The sequence below is a fragment of the Silurus meridionalis genome, chromosome 2 (assembly GCF_014805685.1).
Source record: "Silurus meridionalis isolate SWU-2019-XX chromosome 2, ASM1480568v1, whole genome shotgun sequence".
Taxonomy (NCBI): domain Eukaryota; kingdom Metazoa; phylum Chordata; class Actinopteri; order Siluriformes; family Siluridae; genus Silurus; species Silurus meridionalis.
Genome location: NC_060885.1, coordinates 33,824,658 through 33,850,388, shown reverse-complemented (window position 1 = coordinate 33,850,388; position 25,731 = coordinate 33,824,658). Strand labels below are relative to the sequence as shown.

Sequence of the window (25,731 nt, the reverse complement as noted above, 5' to 3'; positions counted from 1 at the left end):
AACACTTTACGGATAAAAGTTTGGGGACACCTGATTGTTATGTGACTCTTTTTTCCACATTGAGTCTCCATTCACAGTTATAATGAGCTCCATTCTTCTGGGAAGATGTTCCACTGAATTCTATGGAGATTTGTGAAGATTCATGCAGCCACAAGTGTGTTAGTAAAGTCAGGTAGGTGAGAAGGTGAGGAGGCCTGGGAGGATCTTCTAGACACTTCCAACCCATGTGAAGCAGATCTTCATGGAGCTGGCATTGTACACAGGGGCATGGTCATGCTGGAACAGGTTTGGGTCTCCTAGTTCAAGGTAAGGGAAGATCTCATGCTACAGCATCTGAAGATTAATATCTAATTGTTCTGCCTCCAACTTTGTGTTTGTGGAAGAACCACAAATGGCTGGAAATGTCAGGTGTCCTAATACTTTTGTCCGTACAGAGCAGCCATTGTTATGAAGAAAAGAATTAAAATGAAGTTTCTTCTGCACTTATCATCAGATCATCTCATCTCAGTGCAGGTCTTTGGTCAGGAGGAAACCAATAAGTACAAGGAGAAATGTGGTTATACGGCTTTACATTCAAATTCAGCATAGTTCCACTTCTTCTGCTTTCTAACACCTCTCTTCAGGTTGGGCAAAAGTTTATGGACACCAAATCATTCACTTAATTAAAGTGAGCACTTGAGCGTTAAGGGCTTTGCTTAAGTGCCCATTTGTTGGTGCTGGGATTTGAACTTCTTAATTAGAAGTCCAACACTGATCTACAACTTCGCATTACTCACATGTACCTGTTGAAGGTCTCGTTTTTCCTCGGAACATTCAAAAGTTTTCCGTTCAGAGCGTGGACTTCTTGCATTGGACTTCTTGGTTCCACTAAGTGGAAACTCCACAGCATACGAGGACGTCCTGTGGAACTTTGCGAAAAGGTTTGGCAACACGTGGGTGTGACGATCGGGTGTCCGAATACTTTTGGTCAGACAGTGTGTTTGACTTTTGGAATGAAAAGAAGATGAAGGGTCAGAAAAGGACTGCGGAGGAGCGACAAAACGTTCCCTTGATGCTCATTCACATAACATGAAAATACACGGATTACACGACTGAGAGCACATAAGCAGGGTTCGGAAAATGCGTGACGATACGAAGCAGCGTTTTTAAATCGTCATGTTTTTACGCTTCGCCGGAGTTATATTAAAGCGAAAAATTCAAACTGTAGAAGAGCATATTCCACGGATTCAATATGCTACACTGAGCATGTGCGTGAAATGTAGTGTATATGGAGGGTGGTGTTATAATGAGAGTCGATGATCAGTACGGTTTTGGAAATACGTGGTACAGGAGTCTGTAAAGTCGTGTTGCGGAACTAAAAGAAACGGTATGGAGCACTAGCGATGCGAGAAGTCGCGGGAAAACTCAGCAGTTATAAGCGTCTCAGAGCACGAATTAAAACCAAACACGTTTTTTTTGTGGCACTAAACTCACGTTACGTATGAAGCGTAATAATAAAATAAAGTGCATAACGTAAAAACACGCTCCCTACACGCTGAACTTCATTTTAAAGCTGATGGAAAGACACGCGATAAACAACGACAGTGAATAATACAAACTGGAGTAATGAACACTATCTGATTCAAACGACTGGAAATGTCTTGCAAAGCATTTATAGATGTTTACGGAACACCGGGAGCACAAAATACAACCATAAATACGTTTGCATACAAAAAAACAAAACAAAACAAAAAACCTCCGTATCCCAGTCCCTAAAATGAAAATAAATGAGATCGGCTCACGAAGATGTCGAAGCAGTGAGATGTTCCTTCACAGGATAATGTCGTAAACGCGTCCTACGCGTCCCAGCCACTCTCGCACGGCTTGGCGAACGCGCAGGTCAGTCACGTGACACGTCAGCTGACTAATGCAGGGGAACATGGCCGGCTGCAAGGCCACGAAGGTGGCGTCTGGCAACAGCTGGATTTGGTTCAGGATGGTGAGGACCATGTTGGTCCATGCCTGAGTGTAGAAGAAAAAGATATTTAGTTCACCATCAACAGATACACTTTATAGACAAAAGTATTAGGACACCTACAAAATAATAATAATATGTTTAAAAATTGTCCCCCCGATCCTACTTGTATCTGCGCCTCAGAGTCTCGGAGGCTGATGTTTTGCGAGCTGGCGGTGGAACCCGAGCGTGGCCTCTTGTCCTGACGTAGTAGTTCTGGTCCGGCGCTGAAAGAGTGCCTCATGGTCCTCTGATCGAGGAGTTGCTGAGGTCTTTGTGGTCCAGGCGATTCTGGGGTCATCCTCTCTCCAGCCTTCTTCGTCATCGAGCCGTGGTTCTGCTGCTGCTGCTGCTGCTGCTTGCGCTTCTTGTATTCCATCATAAGCTTGGCGATGGTCTTGTCCGTGGCGATGGTGTACAGCTTGTTGCTGGCGCACTCCCACCACTCCTTCTTCCTCCTCCTCTCCTCGTCCTCCGAGGAGGAGGAGGGCGTACGGGGTACGTGAAGGCGAGGGTTGTCCTCTAAGGGCGTCCCGCGTCCCGAATGGCCGCCTGTGGATGGGGTGGAGTTCTCAGACGGGAAGAGCGGCAGAAAGAACATGCTGTCAGGACGGGTGGTGGGAAGCGGTTCCTCGGTACTGCTTTCCAGGTCGATGTGCATCTGAATGTAGTTGGTGCAGAGGTCCATGCAGAGCTTGTGCATGCGTTTGAGCAGCCACGCCCAGTCCGCACCACCGGCAGGTTGGATGCTCAGGGCAGGAAGGCGCGTACGCCACCGGCGTGGTGGACTCACACGTGCCGTCTCCTCGAACATGTCCTCGTCCTCGGACGAGCAGCCTTGTGACGAATCGGAGCTGCCTTCCCCCTCGTCGTCTTCTTCCTCACTGAGGATCTTCTTTACCTGTTCCACAGTGATCTGCTCCTGGTTAGTCAGCATGGCACACAACAGAGCCTGGAAACACCAGCAGATCCATTATACTGATTAAATATTGTTAGTGGGGTTTTTTTTCGATTTGTGTTTCGATTCTGGAATTCAGTCCATACCCAAAATCAGAAATTACAACTTTTTGTACAACATATCGTACCTGGAAGTAGATATTGAAGCTCATTGCGGATTGGCGGTACAGGTTAGCGGCCCCGCACACCCCCGACACTTTCATGAGTAGATATTTCAGACCGGGACGTGTGTCGAAGTCCCGCGCCGTGCGGTACGAGTCGAGCAGAAGGTCCAAAATAATGGCCAGATTTTGCATGGAGATGTAGCGTAGAAACCGGAGGCTTTAGGCTCCAACACGGGCGTTAAGCGATCCTGGCTCTCGGAGCTGCTGGAACCCTTTACAAACTCCTCCAGCAGTATATCATAGAGGTTCTGCAGGAGAACCTGGTGGGACAGCAAGCTCACCACAATCGTTCTGAATGGAATCCTTTAGAGAAGAGCGAATGAGGCCGGTTTAATGGTGTTTGTTTATAAACAGTAAACTGTTTTTAATGCCACAGTATCTGTTATCAGTAGTGGGATTTCGATTCAAAATACACAGAAGTGGATTTAAAACCCAATGAAATAAAAAACAAATTCAGAATTTCTCATCTCTCACTTATAAAAACTGTAATGAGAAATCCAACTGAACTTAATATCGATATAAAACAGAATAAATAATAAAATAAAAGAAGGTGGTATCAAAAAGTTTCAAAGGCTGGTTCTGAAACATGCCAGCAGATGGCGGCACAAGGCTGCACGCAAAGTCACAGGGAGCGCCGACCTTCATAAGTCAGTGTGCCAAAAGACATCGTCCTGTGCACATCATGAGCTGTGCAACTGGTGCTGTTTTGATCACGTGCGTTACCACGTCTGCCATTCTGACCACGTGTGCCACCCTGTCACTGAGCTCCTCACACGCGAGTTTCTCGCTGGTAACAACATGATCTCACTCACACACACACACACACACACACACACACACACACACACACACACACACACCCTATTCGTCAGATTTAGCTCCTGTGGACTTTTACCTTTTCGTGTAAATGAAGATGCAGTTTGAAGGTTTTTTTTTGACAGAAGATGCTCGACACACTTCATAAAGAAGACTTCCAGGACACGTTCCAGAAGAACCCTGGGGGGCGCTGTTGCTGTGCAAGACTATTTGGAAGGTGATCGTGTGGAGACGTAGATAAATAAATCACTTTCTTGCAGAGCTTGTCTCCAAACTTTTTGATACCACCTCATATAAACATACTTTGAGGGCTTTAGTTACAAATCAACACAGATGATTATAGATGATGTAAAATTTACCAGCTCTTACCCAATTTTCCTGCACCAAAGTTCAGCATGAGTAAGAAAAACAAATAAGAGGAAGATACAATATGAAAACTGGAATACATTGTAAAGTTAAATATTACTCTCGTCTCTATGAGAACTCACTAACACCCAGTTTACTGTGTTATGCTGATGGATGCTCCTGTGATTGTCCTTGTAAAAGCTCTAGAGGTTGCATTTATTTCACCCTTTCATCCATTTATTCCTATTAACTGTTTTATCCTCGTCTGGTTTTTGCTGATCATGTATCTTTTCTGGATACTCAGGATGTGAGATACATTATGCACAATCTGGCATTAATTTAGAAAAGCTGATCCACCTACAAGCATGTTTTAGACAATAGGAGAAAACCAGAAAACCTGGAAGAAACCCATGCACACAGGGAGAACTCGCAGAACTCAGCATGGCAGGATCCAAACTCAGGACTGAATAACAGGAGATATCACCATGCCTGATTAGTTAGTGTGTGTGTTTAAGTGTGGGGACTGTGTGCTGATTGGTTAGCATGAACTTAGGGGCGGGGACTGTGTCCTTATTGGTTAGTGTGAACTTAGGGGCGGGGACTGTGTCCTGATTGGTTAGTGCATGTTTAGGGAGAAGGACTGTGTCCTGATTGGTTAGATTGAACTTAGGGGCGGGGACTGTGTCCTGAGTCTTGGGTTCCATCTAACTGTCTGGGAAAAGGTGAGTTACAAATATCAATCTTTAGAATATTTTTTGTGATGATAATTAACCAATAATCAAACATAAATTGACAGAAAAATAACCATGCATTGGTCAGTATTTCTTTTAACACAAGATGCGAACCTCTTCTGAACATGCCCGTTGGACTGCTGGTCTGCAGGAAGTTCAATAATGAGCACACATGACTGAGCATGCTCAAATCCTTCCTTACTGTTGGGAGTCTTCGGAGAGCACTGAGTGTCCAGCATGAAGACCTGAAATGCACAAAAGAAAAACTTCATCATATTCAGTATCTCAGTATCGGTTTTCTTCTTAATTCTTTCTTTTTTCATTATCCAGCTCACTGTTACAGAGAAGTCTAAGTATCCAGGGACAAACTGAAGGCAAAATATATGAACAATTAGTGTTATGAAAAGGAAACTAAATATGTATGAGATTATTATGGAGCGTTTTCTAGAGCACCTGCTGGGCCATGGCCCGGATCCTCCAGTACTCCGCCTCGGCAGAAGCTGAGTGGGTCGGGGCGGCTACTTTCACCTCACACGCGTCCCCCGTGAACGTATCGGAACCACTCCGGAAACAAGCAAGCAGATTCTACAGGAAGGAAAGAAAAAGAAAGACAGGAATATATTTGTATTATTATCATTAGTAATAGTGTTTGTATCTTCAGCCTGTAGTATGTAGTAACTGTACTTTGGTTTTTGAACTTCATATGTAGGTCATATACAGGTTCAGTGGAGTGTACAGGATATTAGGAGGCATTATAGATATGTAATAATTTATACCAATATACTAATTAATAACAGTGTACAATAGTGACCTACATCATATAAATCTCCTTATTCTTTTTTTTATAAAAGAGAAATAACAGCAGGGGTTTTCACATGCTGGGTATTTACTAATAGTGTTACACGATATACTGGTACTCGAAAGCAATCACGATACCCTGCTTTTAAAAACTATGCGATTCTTCATGTTATTAGTACCGGTACTTTAAGTGTGACAGCTGTAGTTGCAAGTTTTGGACAATAGGGGGCAGTGTGTAAGCAGCGCCCTTTTTTACCTCAGGTTTTCTCAACTATGGTAATTATGGTGATAAAACAGGAGACATGAAACTAAAATGTAAATAAAATAATAAAAAATCATGTATTTATTTATTTTAGTTTAGTTTTAGTGTCAGCAAACAGAAAACAGTGGGGGTTTATTCTTAAATAAAAACAAAATTCCATTAATTATTTTTCCTGGATTTTTTGTTGTTTCGTTTTTGTTTTTTTGCAATAGTATTGATTTGGTATTGGTGTTATGATATTTACTGTATTTTTAATAAACATTTAATTTTACTGATGCGCCAAGTCTCAAATCAAGCACCAACATCCACCATGATGCGCACATCCGGCAATTAAAACCGTCCGTGTGGAAACAAAGCAAAAGTTCCGTTTGTTGTCCTGATGATTTAAATATTTAAACCGATTGACAGCCCTAATTATAATACATTTATTATTTTTAAAAGAAATCAGGGCATTTAATGAGCATGCAGTGTTTAATAAAGTAAATAATCTTCTGCTAGGTGTAAATACTGCTCATGTTTTTGGTGCTGCCCAGACCTTCTGAAATATGTGTTAATGGCTCCAATTCCAGGATTTTGTGAAAACATTATAAATCGGGTGTTTAGCTGTATTTAGAAATCCCAAAGCCTGTCTCACCTTGACAGGTTCAAGTGTAGCTGTGAAAGCATCTTGCAGGGCACAGCATGCCAGCCTCCACATCTCCTCGGAAAACACGGGTCCTGCCGTCACCAGAACATACCTGAAAACACACAACATTCTCACGTCTTTTGCAAGTCACAGGAGCACACGTTCTTCGCTTCAGACCCGACAGACAGACCTGATACAGGAACAGCCGACTCTGGAGATGGTTTCTGCAGGTTCAGCCACACAAGCCACCAGCAGCTTAAATAAGTCCTTCAGCATCAGGTTTATAAGATTCTCGTAGCCCATATCTACAGGACAAGACGCAGTTTAATATACTTTCATTCAAATCTCACATGTAGAAGAAAAGCATTAGGAAACATCCATATCCACATTAGTTTTTGGATTTTGTTTCTAATAAAAGTAGGTCTTTAGTAATCAGCAGGGAAGGAAACATTTGTGGAGGAAAAATCCAGAAATCTATTTTTATTTAAGAAGTTTAGAGTGAAGCGAATGCGTTTTTCCTCTTAACAGAGAAGCTGATATGTACGAATTACATACACTAATCAGCATAACATTATGAGCACCTGCCTAATATTGTGTTTGTCCCCCTTCTGCTGCTAAAACAGTCGTGACCCATCAAACATCAACATGAACTTGTTCAGCAGTTTGAGCTACAGGAGCTCGTCTGTTGGATCGGAACCACACGGACCAGCCTTCGCTCCACACGTGCATCAATGATCCTCGTCCCCCACGACCCTGTCGCAGGTTCACCACTGTTCCTTCCTTGGAGCACTTTTGATAGATACTGACCACTGCAGACCAGGAACATCCCACAAGTTTTGGAGACGCTCTGACCCAGACGTCTAGACGTCCCAATTTGTCAAATTCACTCAAATCCTTACGCCCATTTTTCCTGCTTCTAACATCAACTTTGAGGACAAAATGTTCACCTGCTGCCTAATAAAGAAATCCACCCACTAACAGGAGCCATGATGAAGATCATCAGTGTTCTTCACTTCACCACATGTCAATATTATAATGTTAAACCTGATCGCTGTATGTAAGTAATAACCTGAGTCTTGTTTAATAGTAACTGTTACTGTGACACATTTCAGAAACAGCTCAATTTCTGCACAGATATAAAATAAATATATTAAATAAATGATTAAATACATTTATTTAAATAACGATTTTTCAAAAGACAAAAACAAAATCCGAACCGTTTCTGCATCAACACCGAAACAAAACAAAAAAATCAAAATACAAAAAAAAAACTATAATAACTGAAATCTTTGACTCACCCGAATGAATAAAACTTTGAACGTGCTCCACCACCAGCTCGCACGACAGCCCGATGGCGTGCTTGAAGTTTGCAGCTGCGATATCCCAGTACGAATAATCTCCATGACTCCTCTGGAGCCACAGTGACATGACAGGAAGAAGAAGCTGGATGACTGAGAAAAGGGCAAACCCTGGGCCTGCATGAAGAAGAACAACACGGATATGAATGGATCATCAAGAAAGACATGATGAAGTTAGATGCTGTTTCCTTGCGTACAGGATATTCACCCATTACCTGGTGTTTTCGTGACTTCTCGGAGGAGTTCGAACAGCAGCTCCAGTGTGGGTGGCTGGTGCTGACGAGGGCAGTTAGATACGGCTGCAGTGAGCTGCTCCAACAGCAGGATCCACACCTGGATCAGACCTGTACAGAACATCATTTATCATCAAACCATCATTTATTGTAAAGATGTTTTGCATCTTACGTTTTTAAATGTAATAACCACTTTTACTCGTGGGGTTCAGATGCAGATACATTTGTTGGCACCTTCAGACAATTTCTGTAGCTCTTATTAAGACTTGTGCACCTGGTCTACAGGTAATCTGACCTGCTCTTCATGAGCAAACCGCTCCAACTGTCTCAGGTTTTCAACTCTTTCCAACAAATCTGTCTTTATGTGTAGTGGTTTGGGAAAACCCTTTCCATGATCAGATCTGACTATATACAACCTGACTAAAAAAAAAAATAGAGTAGCAGACAGTGTGAGGATTCACCTGTGTCATCATCGAACTCGGCTAGAACGCTATCCATACCATCCTCGCTGCTCACCGAGCGCTCCTGAGCTCTCATGGGCAGGCTGGCGAGCCGTGCGCCCAGGAACACTGGCTTTGAAGGCATTTTGTAGATTTTGGCAAGAAGCTGTTACACATAAACATCAGTTTTTAAGAATAATTTAAATACCTCGTATAGCATCTCTAAATGAACATTTATAAAAAGTTAAACTTAATAATGTGAACATCAGGTTGTTTTTACTGACTCCATATTGCAAGTAAAAAAATCATACCAGCTACAAAGCTTCTGCTGATGGCGGTTTTGCGTCGCTGTTAAACCGGATTATTACGTACCTGTGAGCACTTCCTTAGATAATCCAGAGCAGGAAGACACAGGTCTGTAGAGCTGTATCCGTTCGCATGTACACAATCTCCAATCTCCTTATAATCCACTTCTCCTGCAAATCAAATCGGTCACAACATCAACCAAAACATCTGGAGCCCTTCAAGTCTAAGTTCACCTACACTAGTAATCCGATTTACACTGCAACATCTGATCAGACCTCGCTGGAGAATATTCTTTCAGGTTTTCATACAGGAAAATTCAAAATGTACATAAAACCAGATATCAGCTCGAAAGAGACCTCACCCAGGCCCTTCACAAACTTCATAAGGCACATGATGTAATCAGTTGCTGCATTGGCGAAAACCTGAATGTTGTCCGTGTTGATAAAGGCCTCAAATACGTCAAAGACGGGTGCGTGGGATTTGCCTAGAAAAGAAGACAAGTTTTATAGTAAAGGAACAGAATCTACACAATCAGATATTGTATATCATACAGTATTCTCACTGACCCATAGAGTATTCTCCAATCAGATAGTCCTTCATGTCGTTCTTGCTTCCATGCACAGTGCGTAGAGCACTGAAGAGTGGCCTCCAGCCTGACTGAATCTGAGGAGAGCACAACTCCACCAGCTCCCCAATGGATGTGATCACCTTCATGATGATGAAAAAACAGTGTATAAACAAAGAGGAACTCAAGTACCATAAAACCCCTGAAAAAAGAGAACAAACTAAATCTGCCCTAGAAATTGTACTGTAAATATTAGAGGTCGGCCAATAGCTAATTTTACCCGTACCGATAGATAGATTTAATCATAATTGCCGACAACCGATTAATCAACAGGTACTGGATTAAATACAATAAACTATAACACTCCATGTAATATAATACTAAACTTTATTACAAAAATAAATGAAAAAAAAAAAAACAGTATTGAATCATAAAAATAAACATTCTTTCGGCTTCTCCCATTAGAGGCGCCACAGCGGATCATCCGTATTTGTGATCCGTATGTTGGATTTGGCACGTGTTTTACGCTGGATGCCCTTCCTAACGCAACCCTCCCCATTTATCCGGGCTTGAGACCGGCACTAAGAGTGCACCGGCTTGTGCAACCCTAATGTACTGAATAAAATAAATATGAATTGAATTATCATATTAATAAATATTGAGGAAAATATGAGACATGCATTTAAACTGAAACAAAAAGTAACACTCCAAATAAATAAAAACATATTTGCAAAATTATTAAAGAAAAAAAAAAGGAAAAATAAACAACACAGTGTCACCTCTAGAGGTCGCTCTAATACTGTTTAAGGCAAGTCGGAAAATATGTATACAGTATGGATTATTGCACATAGCTGATAGACAGAGTGAGAGAGAACTATCTATCTATCTATCTATCTATCTATCTATCTATCTATCTATCTATCTATCTATCAGTGCCGATTAATCTGCAAAACTGATAAATCGATTGACCTCTATTAAATAGTATCCAACAATGTAATAAATCCTGAAGCAACAGTGTGCTGTTCACCTGGTCCTGTACATCCTCGTCACAGAGCTCCAGCTGCATGATGTGCTCAAAGGGCCGGAAAAGCGCCTCGTTGAAGTGGAAGTGAGGAAGTTCAGCCCAGCTGCTCAGCACCTCCAACAACACGTCATGGATGAATGACACGGCCTTCTGGGATACGTGCCGTTCTTTATGGCATGCAGCCTGGAGAGAAATAATGATGAGGAAGCAGGATAGACCCAGGTGACTCAAAGTCATGTTCAGTCCTTCTGTAACAACTTACATGTTTTAACATTAAACAAACATGTATATAAATTATTGAGAAACTAAACTGTCTCCATGGAAAAATCCCATTCACTTTGAATGAATCATTTGGCAGAAAATACAGAATATAATAGGGGTCCCAAACTACGGCCCGCAAGCCAAATACATCCACATTAGAAACGACCCTCTGAACAATGCCAGAGACATATTTTAAAAATATTATTTTAAAAAAATGTTTTACGCGTATCATATCTGTATTTGATAATGGAACTTTCTGCTATCGGCAAAAATCCATACCGATAGTTTTTCCGACTTCCGGTCCGCTGTCATTACAAGAGTGGCCTCTAGAGGCGAATCAATGACACTACATGCTGTTTGTTTTTACAAGTGAGGCTGCACGGAGAGCGCTATATTACATTTGTTGTTTAGAATTATATAAATATCCTTATTAATTAATATATTTATTTGTTTAGCACATTTTTTTATGATTCAGTACTGTTTTATTTTTTTTTGTAATAGTACTGTGGAGTGTTTGTTTTTTTAACCAGAATCTATTTTAACTATCGGATAATTCATCGGCTATCGGCCCAAACTAGATAGTGGTATTGGTAAAACGTTAAGAGACCCCAGTATAGAACATTAATTAAGCCCCAATGAGTCCACTAACATTTTCTTTTTACATTTTTTTTTATACCTCAACCAGATGAGGTGCCACCACACTCCAGGCTCTCATCATGTGCAGAAGTGGCCGGCTCTTACTCCGTACAATATGAAGCATGGCCTCACCCAGTCTGAAGAGGTGGAGAGCACTGCGCTTGTCCTGTGTTGACTTAGCCTCTCCTGGAAAGAAAAGCAAAGAAATACAATCCAAAAACTGTAAGAATTTTGAGAGATTTGAGAGAGAAACACTGTAGACGTTGGAAAGGCGTACCCGGCATGGCTAAGGAGTAATCCCCGGTTTCTGTGACCGAGTTGAAAAGCTGCGATTGTGAGGCTTTCCTCAGCTGGTGCAGGAAACCCACCAGACCCACCAGGTTGAGTTTATTTACTGCATCTTCAAACAGTCTTAAGAAAGTAAGCAAGAGTTGCACGTGAGAAAGGTTTTTGTGTCATTCAATCACTACGGCATAAATCGTGAATGTGGACAAAAGAAGAGATGAATCCCTCCAGGTGGGAGGTGGGAGGATCTCTACCTGTCCGCCTGCGTGGAGAGTGTGCAGACCACTTTAGCAGCACTGTTGCCTGACAGGAGACTTCCACCACGCAGGTCGAAACCTTTAGTGTTGCTCTTTTCACGCAACAGCTCCTGAATGGATGTGGGCTGGATGACAGGATGGCTGAGGCTCAGCTCCAGCTCAGAGACAGACTCCCCGCTCAGGTCCGGATTTCCCACCACCAACGAAGCCTGCGGAGTCTGGGTGATAGTCATAGCAGGCTGTGAACTCCCATCGCTGAAGTGACTGTGCTCCAGCGAGCTCACGTACTCCACCACTCTGAAACGATAACAAATAATCAGTACTGAATAAAATAATAAAAAAACGTCAAGCACTTTCATGTTTTTGCATTTCTTCCCTCGAACTGCCCAGAAAATCACCTGAGCCGTGATCTATAAACCGAGCTGCGTACCAAACTGTAAATTTTGTGTACTGTTCCACCCCTCGTACCAGTACTCATACAACAAAAGGTACCAGACTTTAATAAACATATAAAGTCAGAAAAACAGGGCATGTACCTGAAGACGTGCGGCCAACAATCATGATTATGGCTGCCCATCTCCAGACCCACGTTGAGGATGGCGTCCATGCAGAGCATGTGAGCAGTGTGCAGCTTCACTCCCTGACCCCGACCCATCTGCTCCAGTTTCTGCTCCATTCTGTGTTTCACTAACATTAGCATACAAAAACACTACAGCTTTAATGCTAATAAACAAGGCGGTGGTCCATCATAAAGCCCAGTGTGTAGAATCATGGTCTATATTACAGCGTACATCTTCTTGGACAGCTCTAAGACCATGTGTGGGTGTAGATGTGTATACCTTGAGTGATCGCATCTCCAGCTTCAGCCTGATCCTTCTCCACTTTTTCTTCTGGAACACAGGAAGCTGCTGCCATCTGAGCTACAGCTGAGGCACAGTTGGCAGCCACGCCTACATTCATGTGCATACACATTTACATATTTAATTTAGGGGTGGCAGAATTAATCCAGAGGTCAAACATCTGGAAGACTTTTTTAGGAGATCCTAAAATAACTTTGTAAGATGTAAGGATTACACAGCTACAGCTGTGAGGTTTTATGTTCTTTACCCAGAACACAGCTGAGTGCTGCAGCCTTGCGTAGGCCATCAAGACTGAGGCAGATGGTTTCTCTCTCCATCTGGTTCTGCACTTTAACCCCTTCTGCACCCAGGATGAAGGCCAGAGCCCGCGAGCTGCCCGCCATGCGCCCCGTTAGAGGAGTAGACAGAGTGTCGATCAAATTCTTCCAGCAGCCAATCAGGATGTACCGTGCAAACACTATACCTACAGAAACAGGAAAGTAGAGGTCAACCGATTTTACCGATACCGATCACTAGGTTGGATCATACTTACCGATTATTCAACAGATAGTTTTTTAAAATGGACACTGAATAAATAACATAACACTCTATGTAAAATAATTCTGAACTTTATTACAAAAATAAAAAAAATCTGTACTAAACCATGAAAAAGTGCTGAATTAAATAAAAATGAATATATTAATTCTATTAATAAATATTGTTGAAAATAAAAGATGTATTCAAACTGAAGAAAAAAGAAACACTTGAAAATAATTTGAAAAAGTTACCCCAAGATCAAAATTAGTGATTTGCTTCACTTGTGTACTGAATAACGCAACCCGGAAAAACTATCCCTATTTTGCAAATAGCCGATAGTTCCAGTAATCAACATGAATCGTTCGAACTCTCCAGGAAACTGTGTTAGCCGCTTGTTAGGGAGCTGGTAAGTCATGACACAGCTGAGCAGAGAGAATCAAGGGCCTTGCTCAAGGGCCGAAAAGTGGCAGCTTGGTGATACATGGGCTTGAACCCCAAACCTTCTAATGAGTAACCCAGAGCCTTAACCAATGAGCTCCGATTTCCCCCACGTATGAGACTAATCACCATAATACAAACAAGATCATGTAAATACCACACCCACAGGGAATTACTATTTGTGTGTATCTGAGGACACAAGTGGAGTACTGTTATTCAGCTTCCACTAGCACACCATGTAACACCCCCACCCACTCTCCAAACCAGGAACATTCTTTATTTGACCAGCACTTAGACGTTATCTTAGTTGACAGATGGCGTCATGGTAACAGAGCTGGCTTGGTACCCCCCCGCCCACCTGTGTGTGTACACACTCTCGAACGGCATGCACAAACACACAGAAGTGCTGGAAAACACACACTGCATACCTGCCAACACGGCGCTATTGTCTTTTTATCACCCGTAAAAGACGACTGTGAGGACGCTCTTCTGATCAGCTGACCTCCTATAGCACTGCTGCCAAGTCCATCAATATCTACAAAGAAATGAGAGAAAACAAAAAGACTGAGAAGATAAAGAGGAAATATGCGATAGTGAGACTGCAAATGTGAAACTAAATATAATCCTCATATTGTATAAAGCTAATAGTTCATTAGGTCTTTTTCCTGTTATAGTTCATGATGATTTTATTACCTACTGCAGATTTGTTGAGACACAACTACATGTAGACCAATCATTTATTTTCAATATACAACTGGTTGAGAGTTTGAGGTGAAGAAAGAAAGAAAGAAAGAAAGAAAGAAACAATAAGAAAAGAAACAAAGAGAAAAAGGAAAGAAACAAAGAAAGAAACAGAAAAAGAAAGAAACAGAAAAAGAAAGAAAAAGGAAAAAGAAAATTGCTTTTTTTTTTTTTTTTTTACTTGTCTCATGTACTTAACAGCTCAGTGAAATTCTTTCTTCGCATATCCCACAGATGTTTTGGAGCTGGGGTCAGAGAGCAGGTCAAAGCACCCTTGGAGCACATAGGGTTGAGGGCCTTGCTCAGGGGCCCCAAGGTTGCCAACTTGGTGATACCAGGGCTCAAACCTGACCAGTAATCCTGAGCCTTAACCACTGAGCTACAAATAAATGCACTACCAAAATGTTCCATGTTTCTGGCAGCTTTATATTTCTGGCACAATTTAATATACCTGACCATACTGACGTGTCCCATCTTCACCCTTAAACAGGTTCTTGTACCTGTCAGCATGGTGATAAGAGGAAGTGAGTGCTCCTCAGTGGACTCCCAGTATCCAGCCTCCCCGAGCAGGTTCCTCTCCAGCACTTGGTGGTACAGTTCCTCGATCCAGGCTTGAGAGAGCACCACAAGAACACCACTGCTCTGGATCTGATGCACAAAATCTTTCTGTTGAGACAAAACAATGAGAATTGAATTCGGAGTTCTACATAGAGGTTTAAGCAGAAGTTAGTGGAAAAAACCTTTTTGAGATATACAGATACCAAGCAGCAAGTTTTGTACCAGAGTGACAACAGGAGCAGCAGGTTTCCTTTGGTAGTAGCCACAGGTGCTCAGCTTCAGGTTGAGGAGCAAGGCATAGTACGACACCAAATACAATCCATCAGCGTTCATCAGAGCCTGACAGCTCAGATTCTCACTGCCTTTAAAGCCAGGAGAATGAATCCCACCTGAAAGGGAATAGAAAATCAGGGTACTTGGATGAGCCTAGAATTAAGAATTATTTTATTATTACTTTAAAAACTGTTCATAATAAAAACATGGCCGTTGTTAAAAAAAAATGATGACAAATTATTTGTTTACGTACCCACTTGCAAGCCTGAGCAAAAGGTTGAAGAAAAGTTTTGTAGGACCACGTCCACATCAGTAGAGCTGTGCTGGGATAGAAGGTGTGGCAGCAATGCTACCAGAGACTGAACAAAGAGCCGGGCACTCTGCTGGTCCGCTTCCTGGTTCTTCAGCAACTTGAGAGAAAGTGCAGCAGTGCGCAGTGAACATTGAGCAGAAACATGGCGCAGCGTCTGTTCATCGTCTGCCAACGAGCCATTGTCAGAACCAACGTCCGAAACATCAGAGCGTCCCGAGTCCTTCTCGGCAGCTGTGGAGAACTGATCGCACGAGTCGAATTCGGTGCGCGAGAGCTCTTGCTCGTCCATGCTGAAATTGCTCTCGCTGTAGCGTGAGCCGTGTGAGACCATGCGGGTCTCCACTGACAGGAAGTTGGTGAGGTCTGGGTAGGCCAGGGCATGGCTGCGCTGAACTACATCTGGAGGGGCGCCGCTTTCCCCTGCAGCACCGCCGCAAGAGGAGGGTGAAGGCAATCGCGTGTTGTCTCCGCACTCCCCCGGGGTGGTCCGCGCCAAATGTCCCTCCAGCGTCACCTGACCAGTGTCGGCGGTGACACTGATGCTGATATCTGGGCTGCGTTTAACAACGCCGGTCTCCCAGGCGCCATTTTCGGAGGACAGAATGTGCCGTTGCCATCGGAAATCAGCCTCGTTGAGCTCCACCGATTCCCTCGATAACTCTGCACCTTCTTTCAAGTCGTCCAATCGACGCAACAAAAGTTGTACCTGATCCGGGTGCAGGCCACGCCCCTGCCTGAGCTCGTCCAAGGAAGCCAATAAATTGCAAGCACAGGAAACAGAAGAATAGCACGCCTCAATGCCACCTTTCACACAGGCTTCCGTCATGCCGTCCATCACCCTGCAGGAGCAGAATAAAAAAGTGTTTACATTGCAATATGTAATGCTCAAGCTCTTTTACTCCCTGACACTTACAGCTTAAGCAGGTCAAGATGTGATTTCCTCTTCGAGAAGGATCTCTTCCTGGTCTCAGGCTCGATCACACATGGGCCAGCCAGATCAAACAAGCGCTGCGGGCTTCCGAGGATCTAGAAGAAGACCACAGAAATTAGCTTGCTTAATAGACTGGATGTCTTTACAAGGTGGTATTAAAAAAATTACAAACAAGTTGTGAAACACGCCAGCAGATGGCAGCATGCACAGTCACAAGGAGCACCGACTTTCATAAGTCAGCTAACAAAACAAATTATTAATACATTTTAAGTTTTTCTAAAGTCTCATATCAGCCGAGTTAAGAAACCCCACCTCCTTCATGATCTTAATAGCCTCCAGTCTGTGCTGTGGAGGCGGGTAAAGCAGAATGCGGTGGTACAGAGACTGCAGCACAGGCTTCATGGATTCTACACAGCTCACTAGCCGCACAAGCTCAGCTGCGATGTAGCAGATGGTGCGGATTACGGGTCCGATCATGGCAGGAGCACAAGAGGAACAGCCAGAACCCCGGCCTTGATCGCTAACTCCTGACCCCAGTGCAGCATCCAACTCTTGGGATGGAGCTCCATGAGCAGAGGTGATGGATTTGTCGTTCACAGGGTTGCCCGTGATCACCACCAGAACTGGGCACAGCTGCTTCCTGTTTGCATGTTCAAAACACACAACGGAACAATGTTGTTCATAAGTAGGGTTGCAAAGGGGAACCCTTCCATGGGAACTTGATTTTGGAAATATTCCAAGTTGGAAACTTACCAGGAATTTATGGGAATGTACAGGAATTTGTAAGAAGTTTAAACATAAATTGATGCAATATTTTTGTATTTTGCCAGGAATATTTGCCAAGATGAAAGTAATTTGACATTATTTTGTGTGCAGGATTGTAGAAATGATGTTTTGGAGAAATGCGCAGTGCATGTAGGGGGCGTGGCCTTCGCAGCCCTGCAGTAAATGTACATGTGACTGATAAATGTGCAGGTAGAAATTCAAATGAAATCGCATTAAATCTGGTTGTTTTAACCAAAATTATCCTGCAAGATTTTGTAAATTCCCATTTATTCCCATGGAAAGTTTTCAGGCAATTTCGCAACCCTATTCATACTGTAAGTACTTTTATATTATATATATATATATATATATATATATATATATATATATATATATATATATATATATATATAAGGGTATACACTTTGATGATATTGAATTTGCTGTAAATTTTATATTATGACAAGTTACCACAAATACCGTCTTGAATAAGAAATTTTACCAGACGAGATCTGTGAAGTTGCGGTTCAGGTGCATTGTGGGAGGGCAGCTAGTGAGCATGGCTAAAATGCACTCTAGATACAGCAACTGCAACAGCTGGTTCTCACTGTCTCATAGGAAAAAAAACAGAAGTGCAGACAGAGTGAATGAGAAGCATGCCTCGAGGTGAACACCTGTCACAGTTAACGCCAATAACATCCAGACACCCACCTCGAAACAGACTCCAGTTTTTCACAGAATACCGTGAGGACGGTCACCACGTCCTCATACAGCGCCGCTGTGGTGGGAGAAAAATCTAAACGCACAAAGACACACTTTAAATACACTTTGTGTGAATGTATATTAAATATATATATTAGTTAATTCATTTTTTATCCTTATATTTTTATACTTTATAGCACACTACACCTTTATATATATTTTATTTCTATAAAATAAATACATTTTTTTAGAATGATTGAGTTTATATTACATGAACACTTTCTTTAGTTTTATGAGACTTGCAGTTGGAATTAGGGAGCATGAAAAGTACTTTAATAACTTAAAGTACTAAATAAATGAATAAATGAGTGTACAAATAAATAAACTAATGCAGAAATAAATGTCCAAACAAGTAAATATTTAAATATATAAATGTAGAAATGGAGAAAATATTTTCAATGTTTTCAAATGCAAAAGTTAAAGAAATTTTTTTTATGTATTGATTTATTTAGTTATTTATGCATTTATTTTATACTTTATTTATACTTAATTCTAATTCAAATTAGAAATTAATTAGAGCTAAATTCCATTCGACTGTATGAGACTCTTTTGGATCACTCGTACTTAAAAGGTACCTTTGCGTTTGCTTGTAGGAACCGTACGCTCACGTTCATCTGCCACCTACAGACACAAAACAGAGACGTCAAAGAGAATATCAAGTTGCACAAAATAAAAAAATCTCACTTATCTTACTGATGTGAGTCCTACACATAACACACATCATAACCTTGTGCTCCAGAACATCTGATCACATGCACATCATCTTGTGCTTGTTAATATCATGAACAGCTATTTAGTTTGTTTTGTATTGTTTTAAATACTTTAATCACACTCTTGATGTCACCCAAATGAGAATGGATTCCACTTTTAAATCCGATTCCTTTCAAGGTTTCTTCCTCATAACATCTGAGGGAGTTTTTTTCTTGCCATGGTGACCCCAGTCTTCATCACTGACTGTAATTCTTAAATTCTGAGATTCTTTGAGACAATGTATATTGTGAAAAGAGTTAAAGAAATAAACTTGAACTTTGACCTTAAACAAAACCTACCATAACATCCTGGTGAAGAAGGTCTGCATCCGAATTCCACATTAAACCAGGTGGACACTGTGCGATTTTGGCCCATGGTTTGGTCGTCTGAGACAAATTTTGAGAATGCTAAAAGATTTCTAGAATCCGAGGCTGTAGTCTTTGATTGACGGTTTGTTCACTGACAGCAGATTAATATTCATTGCGATATTTTTTTCTCAGATGAAGTTCTGGTAGAAAATTTCAGACTCTTTCCTGCAGTGTGATTTGTCCTATGATGAGCGTCAACCCGAGCACCAAACCCAATGACACGAATAATTAGTGCGACGACTTTAAACCAGCTCAGGGAAAATGTCGAAGCGAGTCAGGTGGACAGAACAGCAAGAGAAGACACGTATCGAGTTCCTTTTCTCTGGACTGGACACCATCGCAAAGAACTTGGGTGCTTAAGAGACTTTAAACTGCAGTCCAAAGAGGAACCTTTACACCTGCAGTCCACTGAGAGCATCCTGACAGATAATTTTACAGCCTGGTTTGGGAACAGAACCAAGCAGGATGGACGAGTTCTTATAGGGGGGGAGGAGATCAGCTGAGCCTGCCATCCACACTGACCACCCTGACCTGCTCAGTGCTGATCTACAGCAAGCAGTGCTGGACCAAAGCCAGAAAGATAATGAAGCACCACAGCCGTCCTAACAATGGACTGTTGCGGTTAGGGAAATATTTCTGCTCCCTGAAGGCCAGATCAGAGAAGATGAGGATGAGGAGGAGGGGAAGCTTCTTTCTGGAGGCAATCTGGGCCCTCAACTAGGAGGACACCCTAGACTGGATAAACTGTTTGCTGAGTGTGTGTGTGTGTGTGTGTGTGTGTGTGTGTGTGTGTGTGTGTTGATAGATATCTCACCGAGCTGTCATGTCTGTGATGAAGTTGAAGAGTAAGGTCTCCCAGGATCTGACTGAGCGTGGCCCGTACTGCAGTGTTGATGCTGCGCTGATGGCAACTCGATATGTAGGTTTGGATACACACCTGAAAAAGCCACACACACACACACACACACACACACACACACACACACACACACACACATACACATACACACACACACACACATACACACACACACACACAATCAGCCCACCACAATCAATGTCAAGCATTATGAATGTGAATATTGTGTGACATAGTTAAAGGGGGTTAAAGGTTATGGGGCACAGTTCTAACACCCTTTCTGTGATTTTTTTTTTACACACACACACACACACACACACACACACACACACACAGAAAATGCCGAAAAGAACAGGTCTCTGATGAGCAAACAGACATTCCTTGTGTGCTCTGTTCTCCGTTTAGAAGTGGATGAATCTCGTCTCGGAGGAGGAGGAGGAGGAGGAGGAGGATGCTCGGTCACCGTGGCGACAGAATGGCGAAAATGTTCAGATTCATTGCTCAGTCATGGAAAATCAAATAAAAAAACGGACGGGGTTGAGGTGAGTCAGTTCTGAGTTCTTCATGGGTTCTTGTCTGGCTAGACAGTGAGTCATATGAAGACGTCAGAGAATGACAGATAGAAAAAAAAGAAAGAGGGGCAGGGGGCAGAGTGACAGATCCTTATTGAGATATTGAGGAAAAGAGAGAGAGAGAGAGAGAGAGAGAGAGAGAGAGAGAGAGAGAGAGACAGAAATAGACAGCGAGAAAGAGAGAGAGAGAGAGAGAGAGAGACAGAGAGAGAGAGACAGAAACAGAGAGAGAGAGAGAGAGAGAGACAGAAATAGACAGCGAGAAAGAGAGAGAGAGAGAGAGAAAGAGAGAGAGAGAGAAAGACAGAGCCTGTTAGTGAGATGCTGATGACAACCTGCCTCCAGCTGTAGTAGAAAGATATGAATGGATGTGTCTGGTGGAGGACGAACGACAGACGTGGCGTTGTGGGAGGACTGGCAGAAGGCATTGCTGTGTACTTTGGCATGGCATCTATGCAACTAAAAAAATAATAGCGAGGAACAACCGGTTTAAAATTCAATAAAAACGTTCTTTCCGTACCTCTGCAATCCTCAAGATGTTACTGCTGCTGAACTCGAAGCTGGAGGAGTACGTGATACAGAGCAAAACCTGTGATGATACAAATCAAATAAATCTGCTCTCGTTACACAGACAAATTACAGCGTTTTCATCATCTTAAAGGTTGTGCAGCATCGAAGGTTTTTCGGCTCTACACCCAGGAACAGAAGTGAAAACCAGCAGAGATTTCAGACGCCACATTTTGATGTTCACACCTCACATGGTGCTGCATAGATTAATCCTCGCCTAAAAATCTGGACTGGTGTTTAATTTAGAAATCACATTTGCACGTTTCTTTGTCTCACTGCAGCCATTAATAAAGAGAATCTGCTCCTAAGGAACAAAATGACAAGCAAAAGTCTAGTGGAACATCTTCTCAGAAAAGTGAAGGAAATTATCTTCTGGAAAAACTTCTGGAATTATAGTGTAGAAATGATTTAGTAATACATTTTTCGATCATCTAATATTAAAATATGTTACACATGAGATCTGAGAGAACTGATATAGAAACATGGCTATGTAGGAGAGACTTCACTGTCAATCACAGGAGCTTCAGCCAATCCTGGGCCTTCGTGAGGTTGTGTAGGCAGAAGAGTGCAGTCAGCACTTACCTCCACATGCTCTGTAGCACAGGAGATGGATCAATTAGCTAGAAACTAAGGAGAAACCCCCATAATATACACCACAATCTGACTAACTGATCAGGTGAATTCACATTAACCTTCTTGTTGAACTGTGAATGTTTCTATCTTTCTTTCTCTGCCCCAGGCAACTCCTCCATAGAGCTTTTAAAGACCTACAGGACCAGAACCAATGCGAAAAAATGTCTAAAAAGCGTAGGGTGAAAGAAAATGACTTGCAGACCTTCATGACTTCCACTTGTAGATCTTCATGTAGCATGGGGGTCACGCTGAGGGCATCCAGCATCTGATATAACAGCTTCTTCTCTGGTGCTTCAGGTTCCACAGCGACAAAGCGATCCTCACACAGGATCTTCTGCCGTAGTAAGTCATCATGTCGGGGCGATGAAGAAGTCTTTTTAATCGAACGTTCTCTGGACATTGTTTATGCAAAAAATCTAACCTTTTACATTTACACTCTATAAATACGCTTTTTTTTTAATATTAAAGCTGACAAATTTTATGCAAAACTCAAAATCTCACCTCACTTCATGTTATAACACAGACCATATGCTAAAAAAGCAGAAATGCATTTGCTACCTAATCATATGCATTTTACTGACTGATTAAATGTACATGTTTCTGAAAGGAGAAAAATGAATAAAAATCTGAGTAATGGCCGTACCTGCATTCCCAGCAGCGCTGTCTGGGCCAGCTTCGGGCTTTTAGACTCGAGTGCAAGCTTAAGAGGGAAGAGGCATCTCTCCCTAAAAGCACACAACTGATGAAGCATTTTCCAAACAAGAACATACAATCATGTCTGATCAACAAACCATTTCTTTACAGCAGGTGTCTACAAGCTGGTTCACTTTAAATACTGAGGAACGCTGATAATGATCATTAATGTACAATGTGAACACGTTCCTCAAAGGTGTTTCAGATAGGTCTGCCTAAATCTCCTTTCCAGCTTCTTGATCAGTGGTTTGGTTACACTAAATTATATTCATAGTGTCTTTGTGATGGACTGGTGATTCCCAATGCTCCCAGTATTCCTGGGAACTATTAGCTTGAGATCCACCATGTCTGTGAACCAGTTTGACGCTAAACAAATGTATTAATATTTTGGCGGAATGAGTCCAAATTAGAGCACTAACAAACTCTATTTAAATCTGAAATCTACACAAATCTTCTTCATCTGCCATTCTCAACTCGTCTACAGAAACGCCAGGACGCCGCTCGATTACACAAAGCATGCTGGATTGAATTTAGCATGAAATATAATCATCAAGAATGACTTTCACTCGAGAGCAGACCGAGCAAGTCAGCAGGAATGAAATCCAATCCTGAACGCTCACCTGACCTTAGAAGCTGACGTCTTAACAGATCCATTTTGAGCCTCCAGGGTTTCTGTTGCAAGCAGAGAAAACGAATAAACCCATAATGCATTATGAATATTCATGAACGCTCCGAAAGATAATCAGAAAACACATAAGCGAGGATGAAGATAAAGAAAAGTACGGTCATTAAACTGTAGCATATGCATCACTTTTTCTGTTCTTTGTTTTTTTATCGATCCAAAGAACAAATTTAAATTATTATTATTATTAGTAGTAGTTGTAGATGTTTGGATGGAGACAGGAATGTGTAGATGTTTGGATGGAGACAGGAATGCGTTTAGATGTTCGGATGGAGACAGGAATGCGTTTAGATGTTCGGATGGAGACAGGAATGCGTTTAGATGTTCGGATGGAGACAGGAATGCGTTTAGATGTTCGGATGGAGGCAGTAATGCGGCGTGTAGATGTTTGGATGGAGGCAGTAATGCGGCGTGTAGATGTTTGGATGGAGACAGGAATGTGTGTAGATGATCGGTTGGAGGCAGTAATGCGGCGTGTAGATGTTTGGATGGAGGCAGTAATGCGGCGTGTAGATGTTTGGATGGAGGCAGTAATGCGGCGTGTAGATGTTTGGATGGAGACAGGAATGTGTGTAGATGATCGGTTGGAGACAGGAATGCGTGTAGATGTTCGGATGGAGACAGGAATGCGTGTAGATGTTCGGATGGAGACAGGAATGCGTGTAGATGTTCGGATGGAGACAGGAATGCGGCGTGTAGATGTTCGGATGGAGACAGGAATGCGGCGTGTAGATGATCGGATGGAGACAGGAATGCGTGTAGATGATCGGATGGAGACAGGAATGCGTGTAGATGTTCGGATGGAGACAGGAATGTGTAGATGTTTGGATGGAGACAGGAATGTGTAGATGTTTGGATGGAGGCAGTAATGTGTAGATGTTTGGATGGAGGCAGTAATGTGTAGATGTTTGGATGGAGACAGGAATGTGTGTAGATGTTTGGATGGAGACAGGAATGTGTAGATGTTCGGATGGAGACAGGAATGTGTAGATGTTCGGATGGAGACAGGAATGTGTGTAGATGTTCGGATGGAGACAGGAATGTGTGTAGATGATCGGATGGAGACAGGAATGTGTGTAGATGTTAGGATGGAGACAGGAATGTGTGTAGATGTTTGGATGGAGGCAGTAATGTGTGTAGATGTTTGGATGGAAGCAGTAATGTGTGTAGATGTTAGGATGGAGACAGGAATGTGTGTAGATGTTTGGATGGAAGCAGTAATGTGTGTAGATGTTAGGATGGAGACAGTAATGCGGCGTGTAGATGTTCGGATGGAGGCAGTAATGTGTGTAGATGTTCGGATGGAGACAGGAATGTGTGTAGATGTTCGGATGGAGACAGGAATGTGTGTAGATGTTAGGATGGAGACAGGAATGTGTGTAGATGTTAGGATGGAGACAGGAATGTGTGTAGATGTTAGGATGGAGACAGGAATGTGTGTAGATGTTTGGATGGAAGCAGGTGCTCCACTCACCACACGCAGCGATGCAGCCATCACGAACACCTCTGTATCTGCTCCCGGAGGCGTCTTTTTGAAGCTTTCGGAGAATCTCCTCCATCCTAAAACCCTAATGACGGCTGTCTGAAGAGAAAAGCTCTGAATTCAGGCCGGTTCTCAGGCCTCCAGCCATCCCCGGGTCTAACCGTGAAGCTAGGCTAAAGATGATTCACGCTTAGCCCGAGCAGGGAGTCCACTAACCCCGGAACGAGACCGCTGTTTGGGGCTCGATTTACAGGAGAAATGTGCGCGTTATTCTGTTCCAGTCGAGTTTTTGTGAATACAGAATTCAGTAAATATTAATAATAAATAATAAATAATATAAATAATGAGCTGTGCGCTGGTCGGAGGTGCGGCGGCTGCTGCTTCCTCCTCCTCCTCCTCCTCCTAATGCGCTCCAGGGATTTAAAGCTCAGACCCAGTGTTCACAAATACACACACACACACACACACACACACGCGCACGTTTAGACCGTGGCAAGATATAATGTTTAGGGTGGGTTTAGGGTTAGTAGGTAGGGTTATGATTATTAGGCTATTAGGACTGGGAGCTCTGGTTAGATGTGGGATTAGTGTTGTGGGTTTGAGTAGAGTTGTGGGTTTAAAGAGAGATTAGGGTTATGGGTTAGGGGTACGGGTTTGGGTTGTGGGTTTGAGTAGGGTTGTGGGTTAGGGGTACGGGTTTGGGTTTGGGTTGTGGGTTTAAAGAGGGATTCGGGTTGTGTTTTGACTATAGGTTAGGGTTGTGGTGTAGGTGTAGGCATTTGGGTTCTAGGGTAGAGGTATGGGTTAAGGTTGTGGTTTGAGTAAGGGTTAAGGTTGTGGGTTTGACTATGGGTTAGGGTTGTGGAGTAGGGGTAGGTGTTGAGTTGGTGGGTTTGAGTAAGGGTTAGGGC

The 25,731-nt window shown here is 42.5% G+C and overlaps 1 protein-coding gene across 1 annotated transcript; it reads right to left on the bottom strand.

Annotated features, from left to right (window-relative positions):
• Positions 1–1,636: 1,636 nt before the first annotated feature.
• On the bottom strand, positions 1,637–25,267 carry arfgef3 (ARFGEF family member 3). The gene is given in 36 exon segments (XM_046871182.1): positions 1,637–2,001; positions 2,121–2,945; positions 3,079–3,260; positions 3,263–3,417; positions 5,121–5,251; positions 5,460–5,591; positions 6,701–6,803; positions 6,882–6,996; positions 7,990–8,166; positions 8,265–8,393; positions 8,744–8,888; positions 9,095–9,198; positions 9,390–9,512; positions 9,595–9,736; positions 10,621–10,800; positions 11,555–11,700; positions 11,792–11,925; positions 12,054–12,353; positions 12,593–12,743; positions 12,896–13,006; positions 13,164–13,379; positions 14,307–14,405; positions 15,112–15,277; positions 15,392–15,558; positions 15,696–16,594; positions 16,669–16,781; positions 16,999–17,326; positions 17,954–18,058; positions 18,163–18,247; positions 18,789–18,834; positions 20,146–20,268; positions 21,283–21,351; positions 22,165–22,296; positions 22,606–22,687; positions 23,276–23,327; positions 24,812–25,267. Coding segments are annotated over 36 exon segments (6,444 nt in total). The 5' UTR covers positions 24,897–25,267; the 3' UTR covers positions 1,637–1,809.
• Between the last annotated feature and the right edge of the window lie 464 nt (positions 25,268–25,731).